Genomic DNA, 19,898 nt, shown 5'->3' on the forward strand with positions numbered 1-19,898 from the left:
AATGAATTACTTTTTAAGGGAATGATTGGAAAGTTTTCGTGAATCTGTGAAAAAAATGATGCATGCATGGTGTTTTCTTTTACAGTCATCTTCCAGGATCAGACTTTCTGCGCACTACAACAAGAGACAACAAGAGAAAGAGCACATGAGAACACGTCTAACTGATGGACTTTAAATCATCCTCAAGCTTTACACTGTAAAACAAAATTTCTACATGTGACTTATGCACAGAATTTTATTACCTCAGGTAAACTACTTATTAACTGCACTGCACTGTGTTTTTATTACCCCCAAGTTCAATTTCACTGTGTCAACATTCTGACAAGTGCACATGATTACTGTGTCTCCAAAAACAAGTTAGACAGGTACTTTTAGTATCATCACTTCCTTAAGATCACCTTGTCCTACAAAAACATTGTGAGACAAACATGCAGCACACAGAACAATATTAGGACAATGGAGACAAATTTGAGAAAACCACATTGGGAAAGCATCCACCACATAAACTACAGTGTAATATAATTTGTCAGTTGCAGCAGTTAGTAATACCACAACGTAATATCTTTCCTCTTCGAATTTACGGTAAGCTGCATTTTTGTGCTAAGTGAAGTCACACATATAAAAGTGAGCCTAAATGACCGGCTTATATTCAACACAATAATTGACCAGAAAAACAAGAATCACCTTCTTATGTTATAACACAGACACATATACATACACATGTCAGCTGCTCTCTATATGTTCTGATTTTTGTGATACTACAATTGTTTGTCTTTTCTTTGTCTTTATCTATCAGTTAATAAAGTAGTGTTGAATCTATTTGCAGTGTTATCTGCCAAGGTATTTGCTGCTGATACTCCTGTCTTCACTCTAGTCCAAAGGAGTGAGTAAAATATAAATTGTGGAACTAATAGCATGGAAAAAAATACTTTCAAAAAAGTCAGCAGCAATGTCTCTTTCAAGAGACAGGAGCTAAGACTGTGCGTTCCCAACAGAGGGTGCTAGAGATGCTGCAGCTGTGGCCTTTAAGAGAAACAGAATTTGCTGTGTGCGTAAACGTATTTTAGTAGAAACCAGACATGAGCTCAATGTTTCTTTTAATCATTTTGTGGTTACTTCTTACTTTAACATGAGTGTTGTGTTTTTGTCCATTTTTCTGATTGCTCTCTCCCAGTTGATCCATGACGTCCTAGGCACTCATTCAGGCAGTTATTGCATGTATATTTGCATGTATATAAACAGTCTGTATTTCACTGAGATATTGAACATGCATATTAACCGTTGCACATTGCACATCGAAGTAATAGTAATTCTATTACTTATATTTATTTTGGATCTTATCTTATTCTTTATGTCTATCTGTTGAAGAACGACTGCCACTATCACTGCAGATAAAACGTTTATTGGGTTCCTTGCTTTTAGCAGTGATGTTTTGCAGCATCGTGTAAACAGCGACATCCAGTGGCTACAAAAGAGACTATAAAATTATATCATTGCAGTGCCACATCTCTTTCATAGAGGGCGCCAGATAACAGGGGGAAAGCCGTGTTGGTAGGGGGAGGGGCGACCGCCGCTGCAGGTCTGTTCACAGGGCTAACTAAAGTCCATCAACAAGCTAGTTAGCAGCGAGCAATATGGTGAGCGCTACCAGTGATGCTGTAGCAGATGGAGAACATGGACTAGCTCACTGAGAGTTACCCTGGTGCCTTGACAATCACTATCAGGCTGTTTCAGCTCGTTTCGGCTGATTGTAGTTAATTAGCTTCATTCATCCATGCGGTCGCTGGAGCACAGAGGAGTTTGAGCTGCGAGTGGCGGGCAAGCTCGGTCACCAGCTCGCTGGGACAACTGGGACAACACGGCTTACACACCGGTACGGTTGTTGTGTTGGTAGCAGCATGCTAACCGAGCTAACAATAACTAGAGAGCTCAAATTATAGATATGACCGATATACTGTGTTGTAGCTGCTGTAGGTCCAGAGCTTAGAGGTGGATATGATGGTGTACAACATCCTTTTGCAGCTAGCTTCTTGCAGCGGCAGTTAATTGCAGTTGCAGAGTTAGCAACGAGCAAAAAGTGATCGGCGACATGTAAATAGTGGCGATTGTTAGCTGAAACCAGCTAGTTAACAAACCAGAGACGTGTTGATAGTCATGCTACTTAATATGACCACAATTAAGCTTGTTTGAAGTAAGCTACAAAATATTTTTACTGCATGTATTTTGCTGTTGCTGATGTTGAATTGCTGGCCATTCACTAATGCTGTGTACAGTAACATAACATGAATTTGCTTTAAAGGAGCAGTTCACCTTAAAATCAGAACTAAATATTCTTCCTCTTACCCGTGAAGCTATTTATCCATCTAGATTATGTTAGTGTGTCTCGCAGAGCTTAGAGATGACAGACTTCTCTCCAACATAATGAAAGTAGATGGCACATGGCATATGGTGCTCAAAGGGCAAAAAATATGTTTTTCAGAAAACTCAACAGCAGTGTCAACAGAAATCGTGACCTGGCTACTCAACAAAATCCACAGATCCTGTTGTGAGCAGGTTAATGTAGGAGCTATTTTCTGCAAGCCAACCATATCACTGTGCAGAAACAAACATGCATCTACTCACATACAAGAGCTTTGTGTTTGTCTCTTTGCTGGGATGTAAACATTTATGTTGTGCTCCTCAGCTGATTTGTAATTTCTCATCCAAGAGTAGATGCACACTTCTTTCTGTGTAGTGATACAGTTGGTGGGTGTAGTTTGGTAACAAGAAGATATTTCTTACTCAATTCAAGGTCTGTAGATTATTTTTAGTGGTAGTCTCTGGTGTGTTAACTAGCTGTTTTCAGCTAACAATCACCACTATTTACATGTAGCTGATCACTTAATATATACGCAATTAATATATCAGAGTTTCTGGAGGTCCTTAATAAGGCTAATTTCCGATAATTAGAATTTTAGGCCTTAAAATGTCTTTAATGCATTTTTTTAAAGTTCATAAATACTGGATTGGATGATGATGGTAACATTTCTTTTATTAAGTTGCATTAACATAATTGTCAGTTTTAAATGCGTTGATTTATGGTAAACATTTGGATTGATCATGCTCTAACAACTATGAAACAAAACCAATAAAATTAATCAGAGTGCACCGAGTTAGTATGTTCTCATGTGGTGTATGGGCTAAAGTGGCATCTCCTTTCATCAAAATATAGCTCCTTCTAGAAGTAAAAAAAAATATTTTCTGTCAATGTTACTTGCTAATTTGAGCATTGTCTTAATACTCTGAAAATACAATAAAGTAAATATATTCATTTACTTTGCAAGTAATTCTCACACTCCAATTTTCCTTAATATCATTTGTTCTTTTTGCCAATGTAGACATGAAACACAGGTCTTCAGAAGTCTTTGACTGAATGTGTTTAAGCCTGCAGAAACCTTCTATACAGACTTGCTCTGTATTCTCATCATCCAAATATTAATATTTCTCTTCCCTTCAACAGAGTAGGAGCATGGTGGTCCCGGATAGTGCTGGCGTGGTCCCCCAGCCTGGCAATGGCAGTCCCACTGGCCTCATGGAGAGCTCTAATCCTGGGTGTGAGGAGGAAGTGGAGGGGGGTCAAGACCTGGCAGGGGTGGAGCTGGAGGAGGTCCGAAAGCTGCAGGAGCTTGTTCATAGGTTGGAGGTCCAGAATGAGTCCCTGCGCAACAGGGGGAGCAAGAAGACCATCATCCACAGAGGAGCCAGCAACAACAGCAACCTCACCGCCACTGTCAACATCAACGAGAGACTGACCTGTGAAGGGGTAACCAACTCCCGCCTCAGGTTGGAGCACAGTGGTGAGCTGGGCAGCACAGACCTTGAGCTGTCACCCCCTCAGGACAGCAGCAGTGGTGAAGAGATGTCCCCTCTGCCAAGGGCCAGCAGGCTGGATGAAGGGGACGAAGAGGAGGAGGTGGACGAGGAGGATCAGGGGCCATGTGGGAGCTTTCTCACCTTGACCTACAGCAACGGAGGGGGCCAGTCCGGAGGGCAAAGCCAGACGCCAGAGAGCCCCTCTCAGGACAGTTATGAGTCAGAGACACTGGCAGAAAGCGACTCAGGGGTGGACCAAACAGCACTGGATGAAGTGGATGTCCTAGATCTGGAGGATGAGTGTGCAGAAGTAGAGGACGAAGACAGTTGGTATGCTTTATTATTATCTGAGGTTATCCAACCTATATTTCTATAATTACTGGACACGTGTGTCCAGCCTAAACATCTGCAAATGTGAGATTCTTTTGGTCCAAAAAGAAAATGATGAAAAGTGTTGATCAGTGTTTCACAAAGCCCCAGGTGACATCCTCAAATGTTTTGTTTTGTCCACAGAGAAGATACTCAGTTTGCTGTCAAATATTCACCCCTGAGAGGCTGAAATAAGAGAATTTGGACATTTTCTCTTAAACAAAAAAGACTCAACACGATTGAACATTTATCAAAGAAGTGGCTCATTTAATAGTTATTCGTTGCAGCTCTAATATCCAAAATATGTAGCAGTACGTGTGAGTCAAGGGAAGTTGATTTCTGGCAATATAGACTATAGGGATGCCACATGTAAACTCTGCATGTTAGGCTGGCCTGTGTATAGGCAGAGGAGTCCCTTAGCCAAATGAGTCACTTGTGCTTTTTCGTTTTATTCTCTGATTTGAAGGTGTGTTTCTCCCCCACAGGGCAGTGACTATATACTCTACTGTAGCATTAGGTTAGTAAGATGTAAAATGAGATATATTTTTTGCCAGTGCAGAAACTGCAGTTAACAGTGGCAAAAACTTTGATTACCAATTCTTAATATTTACCAGAATTCAGACGACATTATAAGGTGTCAGTGATGAAGAAAAGAAGAGAAAGACACTGGATTGAGGAAAGAGTGGCCAGTCAGAGAGAATAATTTCAGAAGCTGCTGGCATGTGAATGCAGAAGTGAGAGGCTGTTGGCTGTCTCTTTAACTTGACTCTGAGCCCTCTGGCCTTGGCAAACAAAAAACATCACCTATCTGCTACCTGTTCTGCAAGTTATGGTGAACACACACCATTGTATTCTCCTTCACACGCATCTAAACAAAGAATTAATTAAATGCACCAGATGTTTCAACAAGGGTTATTAGGAATACAATCAATACAATAACTGATTATTACCTGCTTCTCAAGGCTGATACAGATGAGATATTCCACTTTCACTCACAAAAGTTCATTCCGGAGGATAAGAAAGGCTCAGATGTAGTGATTAAACCATATCTAACTGACATAACTAGTACAACAAAAACAAAGAACGGTTCTTACTAGAGCTGCAACAATTAGTCTGTTACTCAGTTAGTTGTCCACTGCTACTGGTTTCAGCTTCTCAAATATGAGTATTTTCTGGTTTCTTAAGTCTTTTATGGCAGTAATCTGAATATCTTTAGGTTGTAGACAAAATCAGACATTTGAGGACGTCATCTTGAGCTTTGGGAAACAGTGATCAACATTTACCCAATTTTCTGACATTTTATGGACCAAATTAAATCCATCACGAAAATGATGGACACATACAAGGAAAATAATCCTTCGTGATAGCCCTAGTTGTGACTTTTCAAATGTTGATGCTAAAATGCATAAGATTTCAAATTAAATGCTTTGGTATAATCTGTGAAATAAGATATTATTATATCTGATATTTATTGGCTATAATTTCATTATTGAAATAATATAAATTCCCTATTATCAGCAGATAATTTATCTGGCATGATATTTATGATGCATCCCTAAAAATTATTATAATAATGATTATTTTAATTTTTTGCTTGACCTTTCATAGATTTGCATTCCATTAGTCTTGTTACATAATGTACTAAAGATCAACAAAGCTATAACTGCATTAGTTCATTCTTGAATGCAGGTCAGGGTGAAGCTTAAAAACAGCCAGATGAACTTTGCACATTTCCTCCAGTTTAATTGGCAGAATATAATTAACATAACTAAAATAATAGCAATAATAGAGGGCTAATTGCTCATAATCCATCTTAATTTTATGCCAGATATCAGGTGAGATGTGTTTGTTTATGCTGTGCACGTCGCTCTGCCTCAAACAGGTACCATATTACGTTCCTGATGGCTACTTTAGCAGCTGAGCCATGGAGCTTAACAGCCTGACCATTCATGACTTATTTTCAGTTTCACATCATTAGCCATACCATATGTGCTTTGTGAGGTTATCATAGCCAAAACATCCAGTAATCCTAACAGCGACATAATCTGATCTGCTCTGCTCTGGGCTGGATGCTGCCACATGGCTAAACTGCTTTGGGTGGGATTGGACAGCATGTGACGTGAGGGCCCCCCTTGTGTGGCCAGACTGCAACAGGGACCAAAGCCCTAGAGCTGAGAGCTACTGCACGAGCTCTTCTTGTGGGGTTTCGAGGATAAACTCTGTATAAGAGCAAAATTAGATTGTCAGTGGCAGACAACATCTCATGATTTAAAAAACAGGGTATCCACACTCTGAAGTATTGCTCTCGGACTTTATTAGACTTGACCGACAATGTTTCAACCCTACCAGGCCAACTGTGGTCAGACTTGTTCACTACATGACTGATCAATGACAGGGGGTTACTCATTACAAGATCTATCAAATCTGTCTGCACCCCAAACTACATTATTGTCATGAGAACGCACACAAAAAGTTACATTAGATGATTGATACTGAAGCATCAGTGTGCAGCATGTTTCTGTAGCAGCTGCTGGAGTTAGAGCTAGTTTGAACTACTTTATAGCTTTATAACTACTAATTTATAATTACCTTTTGCTCTTTTTTTTTTAAAGAAATATTTGGGCTATTCTTGCTCCAGTGCTCTTACATCTGTCCAGCAGATCATCTTTGAACAGTTCACACATAGTGATCAAACAATGATTTTCCTCTAATCTGGGGGGGTTTTGTCTGTGATCTCTAAATACTGTTGGTAAGTGGAAAATCAGAGCTACAGACCTGCAGTTTTAACTTGGAAAGTGGCTGTTTGTGTTAATAACAATAGAATTACTACAAGACAGGGGTTTTCAAAGTCTGAGACTGTGGGCCTTCTCTCGGACTTCCCACTTCTGCAATAGGTTTTATATTAAAATTGTCATGGAATTACTGTAAAATTAAAAGATATTAAATATATATCACAAGTATTTATACAAGGTCTGGTGTGTAGTCATGTTAATGGAACTACAGTTGCAGACCTGTCTTGCGTGACTGGCAACAACCAGGTGTTAAACCTGTGACCGAAACTCGAATGTGAATGGATCAAATGCAGTCAGAGTGCACGTCACTATTCCCCATCAAACACAGGGTTTGTGTATGTAAGAAGGAGCTCCTCTCCCTCTCACACACACACACACACACACACACACACACACACACACACACACACACACACACACACACACACACACACACACAGGAGCTGTGCTCTCTGGCAGGATGTGTGACCTGAATATTGCTCTCTGCATTGTTGCTCATTCCAGTGGGAAATGGCTCCCTTTGTGTTTGCCCAATGGGAAGATGATTTGTAGTTGATTGGTCCAGAACCAGTCAGTCCGGGCCTTTTGTGTTTGACTCAGAGGATCAGCCCATGTGACCACCAGTTCAAAGCCTGTGGTGAACTAATGGCTGTTTGCCTTCACTGAGGCAACGCTGGACACATCTCAGAGGAGGCACCGGAAACACCAAGTCATGTGCTGATGTCAGATGGCAACATTTTGTGACCACCATGGTGGAAATTACAGCGTTCAACAGGATTTCAAAGTGTGAGAAGTGCATGGATTTTGGATAAAGTGCTTGAAAGTACTTGAACTTCTAGTTGCATTACTTTCATAAGTTATTCCTATTGGACTGAATTTTTCCGCTTTAAGATAAAGAAAAAAAAAATAATCAGAGAGCCTAATCGCTTTTGCCTTTTGCACAAAATGAAGACGACTCCGCTCGAGTCTTGCTTGCCGCTCTGCATGTGTAGCTATGTTTATTGTGTTCTGGTGGTCTTTGTCAGTGTGTGCCCTCTGATGGAGCAGTGAGTGCGAGGCTAACCGACAGTTAGACTTTGTTGTGTTTTCCTTTAATTTGTCATCCTTCTGTAGAATGCTGTCACAAAACACAATTTTAGTTGTTTATAACACAGTAACATTTAATGATTTAATGTGACAGAGAAGTGAAATGGGATATAATAATTTTGAGCATAAGTATGTCAGTTACCACAGCTGTAAGGTGCTGGAAAAGCTTGAAAATGCTTGAAATTGATTTTGGAGAAGGCATAGGAACCTTGAATTTATCTGTTTTGGCTGTCTTAAGACTTGGACAGAAGTCAAATGTGTTTTCAGATTTTTCCACCCGACTGTGTGGATGTACTATGGGTATGACCCATTAGTGCGTAGACTGGAGTGAGCTTGATGTGTGAGGCAGATGTAGCTGAGGCAACTGTCTGTTTATCTGAGAAGAACCAGTTTGAGGTTGTGATAAGGATTTAAAGTATTTGCTCATTCGCTGTTTGGTCTGAATACATCATTCATTTTAAACAAAAAAAACTTGCTCGGTTGTTTGATGTGGGATCTTTGCTGCTTCCATGTCCTTTTGCTGGAAAATTATTCAGCGGTTGGGCATTAATTCTGCCTGTGCTCAGCCGTGTGAGAAACACTCTCACTATACATGGCATGCTCAGTACTATTAAGTGCATACCTTACAGGCCAGCGGTTCACACTAATCTGCAGCTTGTGTTTATTCAAATCTTCTGCTCTGCAGTTAGAGGCACTTCTGACAACCATGTTTAATAAAAAGTAGATTAGGCTTAGTGTGTCTAGCCCTGACCTGCCTTTTCTCTACCTCAGTTTTCTCATCTCTGTATTACTTTCCCAATCCCTTCTACTCCTTGTCACTGCTCTCATTTCCCTTGGTAATAATGTGTTCCTCGTGTCTGCCTCATCTCTTCAGGTTGTATGTGTCTCCAAAAAAGCAAGTAGCAGATCCAGGCCCTGAGTCTCCACTGAAGTGGTGTCGGCAGGCTCTTGACCACCGCAGCCCAGAGACGGAAATGGCTTGTCGGACCCTGATCAGCCGTTTGGATCAGAGTAAGCACTTCATGAACGCATTTAAAATGCCTCAACGAAAGTACGTTTTAATCTGCATTTTAATTCATTCCCTATCCAGGCCTGAAGATTAATGTTCTTTCAGTCCATCACAAATGCTAAACAACAACAGCTTTCATACTAAATGAGAAACAAATGTTTGTATCTGAAGGTCTTTGAGTCACATGTTGCTGCCTCAGAGGTGGTTGGCCTAAATTAAGCACCTAATTCAGCCGAGGGAGACAGTCTTACCTCCTCCTGTGAATGTGCTGAGGTCTTATTTACTGCTCACCTCCACTGTGCGTGTGCACAGATCTGCGTGTTTTAGTCGTATGACAAAGCCAGAGGGAGTGTGTACATGCTGTGTACGTCTCTATGTGTGGACAGAAGTTTGTCCGATCCAACAGACCACATTTATTATTTATCCTGCTCACAGCTCGTACTTCCCGCACACTGCAGAACCTGAACAACAAAGCTATTCACACCAGGGCTGAATGACTACATGGAGGGTTGGGTTACCTTCCCCCTCAGGTCAGCTCTCGTTTTTAAACGGCAGCACCAGCCCATGAAACTGCCTGGTGGCAGACAGCTTGTTTTGTCCAAACTGCAGAAACTATAAAGTTACAGTAAAGGTTCATGAAACATATTAAAAAACATGTTTAAATAACCATATTATAACATATAACCTATATACCATATAACCATATTTTTTGTTTGCTACAATATGAATTAGCGGTCTAAAGAAAATATTGATACACTGAAGTATTACAATATTTTGTTAAGTGATATTGTATCAGTTCTCAAAAGATCTGTACAAGTTGTTTTGTGTTTGCATATTCAACCACTAGATTGCGTTCTATCTTTACTGTTCTAATTGCATAAAAAGTACATTTTTATGTCAATCACCTTACTTGCAGTGTTGTTATATATGTATATCATATTACATTGAATTGTAAACCGTACATCATGATATATATAATTTTGCCAGATTATTGCAATCATAAAACCCTTGCATGAACGCAAATATTGCAATGTTTTAATCTCAAAGCTCTTATGTGAAATGATTTACACCTACACCTAAATATTAAGTAAAACTCCATTCTGTATTGACATCTAGGGCCCCTATTTTTGGAAGTACAGCAACCAGGACAAGCAGCACTCTGACAGTTTTGTTTTTTTTTTTTTGTTTTTTTTTTTTTGTGAATGTGATGATGTCTGTATGTTGTTGTGTTGCCTGGTGCACAGTGTACATGTGGAGAAGCGTGAAATAGGTGGAAGCCTGAGAACATTGCTTTGCCTCCAAACTAAATACCTTGTGCAGAAATAATAGAAAAATGAAAATGTAAATACAACATTTTAATCAAACACTCTCCAACCAATAGCTGAATTTAATTTAGTATAAAAATGTGTAATTTATGTGGTTAAAGCAGGAATGTCATTATATCTGTCTGCATTTATTTGTTGTTGTTGTGCACAGCTACTTTGTACCGTATGGAAAGCTTCTCCTTCAGTTCATAACACACACTCATCCAGTGTGTTTACCTTGATTAAATCACATGCAAATCACACAGGCTAGTCCTTTACAACTCTGAATTCTGCCTATTTATGTGAAAGCCATGAGATTACCATAACACATTAATCCTCCTTTAGCAGCCCCCTTTCCAAATTTTTTAAAAGAAATTCAGCCGCTCATGTTTTATTCCTCTAAAGCATTAGGAAGCACACACTGCTGTGTCCTATTCAAAGACATGAGGTCGAAATTTGCTCTGTGAAATACAGTTATGGCTTCAACAACAACATGATCTGCTGGCGATGAAGAGTCTTCATATGTTGAGCTGTTGTTGTCATGTGTGTCTGTGTTGGGCTCAGGTCTTTCAGAGCAATGAGATTAGTTATTCATTAATCACCACACCCTCAAATCGGGATTCACCTTCACTCAGCCCTTTTGCACTTTGCACTGCTGTATCTACATGAATTAAAACAGCAGGTGCACTTGGAGACACCCACACAGTCCATGCATCCAAGACCTATCACTCTGCAGTTGCCATTGTGCTTGCACAATTAAAACGTTGCTGTTTACATCATTTAGATTGATCCCAACCATACTTAGCTATTCCTCATGTGTTCCCCTTAATTTCATCCCTTTATAGTGTGTATGTCTTCTCTGAGAATATCTAATGTGTCCTCTCCTGTTCCCTGCAGCATCTCGATGGAGGAACATGTACAGTAGCCCATCAGCAGAGGCAGGCTCGGCAGGCTCAGGCCTGATCTCTCCTGGGTACCACAAATCAACTAACAAATCCCTACTAACCTGTGGCACTTCAGGTATGGCATGACATTAACACACTGTGCTCCTCCTCAGTTTCTGCTCAACACAACAGTGGAACTGACGTCAGTTATTGTAAGGATGTAGGTCAGTTGATACGTGTGCACTAATGTATCAACAATGTGTCCTCTTGGGGATCTGAATCGACTGTTCTGGAATTGTTGCATGTTACCTAGTTTGCTGTATGTCACATATACTGCACAATACTGTTAACCATTTTTCAAAATATATCATATGTTTATAGATGATTTTCTACTTTCTACCAGGAGACATAGTTTATCATTCATTTTAGTGCTGTATTAAAAACAACAAAAAACAATAAACTTAAAGGCAATTCATCACAGTGAACATTATGTATAGTTTCATTTTTGTGGAAAGGTCCAATATGATAAATTGTTGTCTGGGGAACAGCAGTGAATTCAGGACCATGTGGTCAAAAAATAAAATAAAGTGAATACAAATGTCATGAAAGGACATATATAATTTGTAACTTCTTGCATTGCAAAGGTTGTTGTTGTTGTCGGTCCTTGTGTGGCAGATAAATTGAACATGAACAGCACATGAATGGATCACAAACACAGATCTTTGAAATAGAGCCCAATTGATATAGGATTTTGAGGCTGACTTTAGAGGGAACAATACGCTGATTACTGATTTAGTGGCCAATATGGTGAATTTTGAGCATGTTGTGAAACAATATGTATAGCTTATCAATATCTACACATGCCTGGCAGCTCTTTTTCTCCTCATAAATGTTCCCAATTGTGCTAACACTGAATGACCCCAAGCTTTGTTTTCTGCATTAAATGTTCTTTTTATCAATGCATATCGGAAAACACTTATGCTGAAACCGATATATCTGTGACAGGACCAAATCAGGCTCATATCAGCCAAACAATATATTGGTCAGACTCCTCCTCCTCACTGTACAGCGATCGCATACATTAATTTAAAATATATTTAAAAAAAAAACAGTCATGATATTCTCTGTGATGAATTGTCTATCACTAGCATGTTAGCTGGAGCTGATCTTCATGTTGTATTGAAATGAGTGGGAAAACTGTGTGCCTGGCAGAAAAAAACACATTGGTAACACTAGTGTCAGATACAAGTCTGGCAGATGGTCAGCAGTTATGTAAAGTATGTGGTTTATACTTCAGTGGAAGGAAAGAAGATATGTTAAAGTTGTTCAGCAGTGCTAACCTGTGTGAAATGTATAATGCTGGTGATCTTTACGTTGTGGTTGTTGTTACTTTGCACTCTTGTTATTCCTCACATTGTCTCACAATACAAAGACCAACAATGCTGATGTTGCTGTGAAAACCCTGTGTAAATAACACATCTTTGCATGAACTTGTAAATGCTTGGCTTGTGGGTGGTGTCCCAATCTAATCCCAGACTTTTTACGTAACCAAATGCCCCTGGATGCTGTTGTCATTTCCTGTTTGTCTCAGTCTGAGGGTTAGGCCGGTGTCAGACAGACATGTCTGGGAGGGGTGGGGGGGTGGGGGGTGCTTTGCATACAGCTTTCCTGGGCATCAGCAGCAGACTGTCCTTTCTAAAGTAATGCTGCCAGACAAGGCTGCAAGGCTGTAGTGAAGTCAGGGTGAAGAGACGTGTTCATTTAAACATGCCAAATATAGTTGTCAAACAAAGATTTGTCTGCCTTAAGTTCTCAAATATTGGCTGAGTCGGTCTGATAATTCAAGTAAAATACTCATCCACCTGTTAAATATTAAATGTTATGTGTATGTTAACTGTGGTAGGGTGAGTTTTACTTGATACACCTCCTCCAGCTGATTGTGACTGATGGAGCTGCTTTTCTTCAGTATTTCCCAAATCAAAAAAAACAAAAAAACATTTCCCATCAACACTATGATGCGCTACTACTTAATTACCTTGAAGCAATAATACAGTTGTATGAGCCTGATCAATTGGTCCCTGTCATCTGTCTACTGAACAGAGTCTGACGGATCCTGTTGGCATCTAATCTTCTGTGATTAATCCACATTACTGCACAGATGATGGTCTAACATTTGTCATACTTGTTTTATGATGTGAAAGGGGCCCATTAATCAAGACAATACTTTAGCTTTCAAACCATGATTGCCTCACAGATATGAGGCCCACGTAGTTATCATCCTGTGATGTTTTTGTCCTGTGGTTGTGGAGAAAAATCACTTTTTATTCATATGGAATATCCATGCAAAATGTTTAGTTTTGAAAATGACAGATTGAAATACTTGCTGTAGTATGATTAGTGCTTTAAATGACTATGAAGGTGTGGCACCCTCCTTTTGGGAGAGCCCTGCCCTGTAACCATTCTGATGCAGGTCCTGGAAGTTTCTTTTTTCCTATTTTTCCCCCCCTGGCCTTTATTTAATTTCATTTCATACAATGACATATAAACTTATCACATTATTACAGGAAACTACTACTTCTTCTTGTAGCATATATATAATGTGATTACTTATTGTTATAACATTATATATATTGTTATAACATGATAACTTATATTAACATCATGTTATAACAATATATATGTTATGGTGTTATAATGTGAAATGTTTCCTGTTGTAACAAGATAAATAGTACATGAAAAGTTATAACATTATTATATTATGTATAATTATCACATTATACATATGACTAGATAAACAGAATATTGTTGCAACAAGAAAAATTTCTTGTTATAATGTAATAAGTTTGTATATTGTAATAATGTTAACAATGTCTTGTAATCACATGAAAAACATCTTGTTATTAGTTTATGTGGTTCCTGTACATGCGACAGAATCACATTGCAATACAAAATAAAAACAGAGACGAAACATGATCAGCTACACAGACCACATGGCCATTTCTGTACCTGCTCATATTTGAGAATTTAAAGGAATTCTCCCCAACAAAAGTGGAAATAACTTGCAAAAACTGTGCTTAACATTGTTACCATTCATGTAAGAGATGCACCTTGTTTTAACAGATATCCTACTGTGCTTACAGGTGTCACCAGCATGCATTCAGCCCTGAGCTCACAGTCGTCTATAGACAGCGAGCTCAGCACATCGGATGACTCAATCTCTATGGGCTACAAGCTGCAGGATCTCACTGATGTCCAGATCATGGCTCGCCTACAGGAAGAGAGTGAGTAGAAATGTCGTGCACATTGTATGTGTTGGAAATCACGTCTAATTGTTTCCAAAGAGTCAGGTACTGTTTATGCATGTGTTTATGGCTACAGATCCTTAAGTCTTAAAATGTCTGAAATTCACATTTACTGAGAATGCTCTTAAAAGTATTAAATAGTCTTAGATTCTGTTTTTGAAGGTGTAAAATTTTAATTTTTTTGAATGTTTGTGAGTGTGGTCTAAAATTCACTTCAAGCGCCAAATGCCTGTACAGTAAATCTTGGGTAATATCAGTGACTTTCAGCATAGAAAATGTCATTCTGCTTGCAGGACTGCTTTAGGAACAATGTTTTTTAACTGACAAAGTATGTATTTGCTTAAAATAGTACACTTATATTTTTACATTTAATGTTTAGTTTTTTTTGGAAAACTAGCCTTATATTATATTAAGAAACTCTAAAAGGGACTTGTATTTTAACTTGCTGGTACATGTAGACAACCTGGTGAAAGCTAATGAAGGAGACCAAACTGGCAAAGTTAACCTTAGAGAAAACATTTTCTTACACTTCAGTAGATCAGATAGATATTTTGACTGTTTTAAATCTGTGCAGTTTCCTTTTTAAACTTTGTATTTTGGCATCAGGTCTGAGGCAGGATTACGCCTCCAGCTCAGCATCTGCATCACGCCGCAGCTCCACAGCCTCTCTGCAGTCCCTGCGTCGGGGTGGCACGTACAGCGATCAGGAATTTGACAGTTACAGCCTGGAAGATGAAGAAGATGAGTTCTGCTCCATGCCTCAGCGACGACATCGCTTCACCCCCTCGCCCTTAGGCTCACCCCGGTGCCTGTCTCCCTCCACCTCCAACCACGGTCAGGAATACAGCAGCCGACTGGGGGCCCCACGCACAAGAGCACCCAGGCGATCGCTCCAGGGCCCCAGTGCAGAGCTGCTGAAATTTGCCAAGAGTGAAGGTAGGCTATAACCAGTAATAACTCAGCGTTTATAAGCTAGGTCAAGAAGATCCAAGTGACGGTCACAGCTTCTCGAGAGCTGTAATGATACACACTGTACTGTTGCTAAGTGTATTCTGTATGTGTGGTTCCAGAGGAGTTGAGGCACAGCATGCCTAATCTGGCCCCCCGCACCAGCCTACGTTCCCTGGAGGCAGTCAGAAACAGCCGCAGCATGGAGGCTAACCTCCAGAGCTCTGGCAACCGCATGTCCCACCTGACTCACTCCCCCTCCACAGGTAACCCCACCCTCCTCACCTGGTCCACACCGTCCCTGTAATACAGTGGCTCCTACATTTGCCTTGTAGTGCTCTATGTATTGTCACTTACCCTACCACTTAACCTCCTTCCACCTCAACTCTGCATGACCACAGGTAAGGTTTGATCGATATTCAGGAAGATTCTGTTTAAAGGTACCCTGTGGAATATTTGACTACTAGCTCTATGGAGTAGATTTTTATTGGTAGGTAGGTCCTCATTTTGCGTATGTCTTACACAAGCACAGGGACACAAGCATGCACATGTGTGGGTGACATGACACACATTCTTGGCAGTGGTTTCACACTTTTTCCCTGATCTGCACATGGCAGCAATGTGCCGACAAAGGCAGCGAAGAAGGCGACTGCTGGCAAACAAACATGGATAAAATGCAGGTTTCAAAATTGGAAATTTTTTAAATCAGAATAAGAAATCAATAAAGTATTTTGATAGTGATAGTGAATTTTCCAAAACTTGGGCCTTGCAAATTGTTTCATGAGGAAGGAAATATAATCAACATGTTTTTTTTAGACCTTATTAGGGTTTAGAGATAGAGCCGTGTCTCAGTCATCCAGGTCATGGTATTCGTAGTAAGGGTTGTCATAGGCAACTGGCCTTGATAGAGTTCTTGAAGACATTTCGCCTCTCATCCAAGAAGCTTCTTCAGTTCTGATAGATAGATTGAGCCATTTTTATTTTATTGTTAACACAATGAAGAAAACATAAAAATAAATACATTTACACAAATAAATAAAATGAAATTGCTGGGCTGACCTGTCCTATTTTATCAACTATTTCCACACCGCCTGCACTAATTAAATCTGTTTCTGTTGTAGTGTCACATGTTGATGGCACAACTTAATAACACACCTGTTAAATGATTGGCTCTTTGTGTGTCACTTTTACTACCTCGTGAGGAGATATGACGGGCTGTTTATGAGTCAGGGTGCATTTGTCATGTGCTTTCATGGCCGTTTGCATTTAATGTATTTAAGTGAAACCTTTGAACAATTTTCTTACTGCTATTGATGAAGTGTCTATTGCAGGTATGTATGGTTGTTTGCTGCGAGGGCCTTTTAAAGATATATGCTATGAGTTTTAACTTTAAACAGAAATATTGTATTCATTTGCTAGAAAACTCCACAGGGTACCTTGTAATTATTTAAACTTAAGCAGCCAATAGGCACTATTTTGCAGATCTTTTGAGTAAGAATAATTTAATATTGTTCAAATAAATGTAAATGTCCAGATAAAACGAATAAACAAAAATGCCCTGAATGCTACTGTCAATATACAAACAGGTGTCATGTGCACTTCATACTTTTCGCCAAATAAATCCATCCAGCAAAATACTATAAACATATGTATATAATTGTGTGTATATGCAAACCATTTTTTCTTACTTGTAAATACATTAATAAATATTCATACATTATTTTTTTAATGCATTGTCAGTAGGACATTGACACACTGATATTATCTCCCCCAAAAAATATGATATATCAAAACAGATGTATCGATCTAACCTCGACAGTCTCCCCACACAAGTCTTCATCTATAACAAACTCATACTATGTATGGGTCACAGCTACTTAAAGGAGTTTCTCAAACCATCCCAAATTTTTCCCTTTTCCTTCCCTGACCTCTCATCTTCTCCAACATACCTGAGGTGTTGTAGCGGTAACCCTCCTTTCACTCACCTGCTACATGATCATTGCACTATTTTGCTCTAGATGTATCGTGATAATCCTGCTCCTCCCAAGCTTGCCTACAACTTCTACATGCCGCAAGTGGGGTTTGGATTTAGTGTTTGTGTATACTAACAATATTTATTTGATTCCCCAACTTGTCTGAAAGACGTAGCTGGTTGAGATTCTAGAATATCACTGTCTGTGCCTTTCCTCCGCTCAAGGTATGGCTTGTAGTCGGCTGCGTAGCAACGGCCAGTCACCTCTCTCCATGCGGACTCCAGTCAAGGCTGTCACTCCTGTGGGCTCCATGGCACATGGTCGTCAGCCTTCTAGGGGTCTGCCTGTTATCCAAGGACCACCTGCAGGAGGGGGCCGCAGGATCCAGTCCCCAAGCTCTGCCAATGGTGGGGGTTACATACCTGGGAGAGCGTCCACTGGGCACGCCGTGGGCCGAGGACAGGCTGTGACATCGGCATCCACCAGGAGTAAACTTTCACAGCCTCCAAGGAGGTGAGTGCTTAATGGAAAGATACTAGAGGAATAGTTCAGATTATATAATTTAGGGTAACAAGAGGTATTACCTATAGTAGATTGTGATGCACCCCCAGTTAGGAGAAGCAGAGAGGGGCACTAGCACAGTAGCTGAACAATGAACTTCTGTGGGTCAGCAACAAAATTTTTGTAGCCACAAAAAAACGCTCCACCTAAAAATATTAATACCAGTTTAAGTGTACACTGTATTTAGAATATTTTCAGTGCAATATTTGGCTTATATAACATTGGTTTCCTGTCAAAAACGCTGTCTGTAAAGCCGTTAAAATATTATAAATGTAGTGTACACTTAAACTGATAATGTTTTTTTTTTTTTGATGATGTACTTTTTAAGTGCCAAAAATACCTTTTGTTGCTGATCTTGTCCACAGCAGTTCACTGTGACGCTTCTGTGCTGGTGCTCGTCTCTGCTTCTCCAAAGGGGGGGGGGTTGCCGAACAGCATCTGCTGTAGCTAATACACTGGCTATTGATAATTACTTCATACTACTCAACTTCAAATAATCTCAACTATCCCTTTAAGGAATGTTTGGATATCAAGTAATGTGTCTTTTAGGCCAAGTATCGAATTAATACTTGGTCTCTTGTGTGAATGAAGACTAACTTTCTATTTTATTGACAGGTCTTTGGGCATGACAAAAATCTCAGATGAATCCTGGAAAGATGGTTGTTATTGAGTCTGGCCAGTGATGAAGGATGTTCACTGCTGCAACGCTCACCTGACCTCTCCCTGTTACTTCTCCTAGTACAAACAACACAGCTGCTGTACGACAGATGTGTCGTACAACCTTTCGGTCCCCCTATTTCAGACTGGAGCGCTGGGGCTGCACTGGATTAGTAGTTAAAGACTCATCTCTTTCCCTCGCATGAAACATTGTCAACCCACACAGAGAGGATGTGTAGGCAGACATGAAGGCACACATGCACACTCCACTTGTGATATGGACCGACTCAGAGCTTCCAGAAGATTTGTTTGTGTCAATTTTACTTATTTTTCTATGGTTAATTGTGAGGAACTGCTGGAATACTATGGGTTGTATTACTGTTCTGATGTAATTGATATGAAGACAATTTAAATGAAGTTATTGCTGGTCTGTTCATTATTTTCTGTGTGAATTCCTACTAGATGAAGGTGCTGAGTGTTGCATGCTTGGTTTTGTTGTTTTTCCTTATCCCTTACAGCCTTTTCAACATTATGTAACTGCAATATGACAAATTTTCCATGTGTCCCACAAAGATCTCTGTGTGAATTTATGAATGTCTGATTGGTTCATTGTGAAATTATCATTAGATTTGTGTTGTATTTGTGTTTTACTCTTTGATTACACAGCAATGCAACTCCTGTAAACCACACTGCCCTTATAAATAATACAAAAATGGAAAAATATGGTTTGTGCCAAGGTGCATTTCAGCTGCAACACTCTTTCTAATGAGTAATCTTGATTCATTAAAGGTACTGTTATGGTACAGTCTTTTCCAGGCATTTTTACTGCATATCTAAGAGATGGATTTGAGTGTTTGCTTTTGGATACCACTGTAATAAAGAAAATGTTTATGCACGAAGGCCATGTGCCTTAGACAGCTATGCACCCTCATGAAGAGTGCCTCTGAAAATTAGGAGCTGTAATGAAAAAGGATAATAAAGTCTACCCTGAAACTATAACTGTAGCATTTGTGTTTATTTTAATCCATGCATGCCAAGTAGAGGTCTGTTTGCATCACAGGCTAATTAGTCATACTATGCAGCAGCAGCAGCAGCAGCAGCAGCAGTACCGTCATCATGTCCCGGATATTTCCTGGGTGCATGACCAAACGCTTCACAAAT

General features: G+C 39.7%; 1 protein-coding gene across 2 annotated transcripts; it reads left to right on the forward strand.

The window, feature by feature from the left end:
* The first annotated feature begins 1,585 nt into the window (after positions 1 to 1,585).
* Positions 1,586 to 19,736, forward strand: LOC146327015 (SLAIN motif-containing protein-like). Of its 2 annotated transcripts, XM_084719390.1 has the most exons (9): positions 1,589 to 1,873; positions 3,500 to 4,182; positions 8,974 to 9,110; positions 11,310 to 11,432; positions 14,437 to 14,577; positions 15,205 to 15,534; positions 15,669 to 15,812; positions 17,744 to 18,032; positions 18,696 to 19,736. In XM_084719390.1, the coding sequence occupies exons 2-9, from the start codon at positions 3,509 to 3,511 to the stop codon at positions 18,748 to 18,750; spliced, it is 1,893 nt and encodes a 630-aa protein (XP_084575516.1). In that variant the 5' UTR covers positions 1,589 to 1,873; positions 3,500 to 3,508; the 3' UTR covers positions 18,751 to 19,736. The 2 variants fall into 2 exon arrangements, with proteins under 2 accessions (XP_084575517.1, XP_084575516.1); XM_084719391.1 differs by lacking the exon at positions 15,669 to 15,812 and having other exon boundaries at positions 1,586 to 1,873.
* The last annotated feature ends 162 nt before the right edge of the window (positions 19,737 to 19,898 follow it).

Source organism: Lutjanus erythropterus, chromosome 5 (genome assembly GCF_056507025.1).
Source record: "Lutjanus erythropterus isolate fLutEry1 chromosome 5, fLutEry1.hap2, whole genome shotgun sequence".
Classification (NCBI taxonomy): Eukaryota; Metazoa; Chordata; class Actinopteri; order Lutjaniformes; family Lutjanidae; genus Lutjanus; species Lutjanus erythropterus.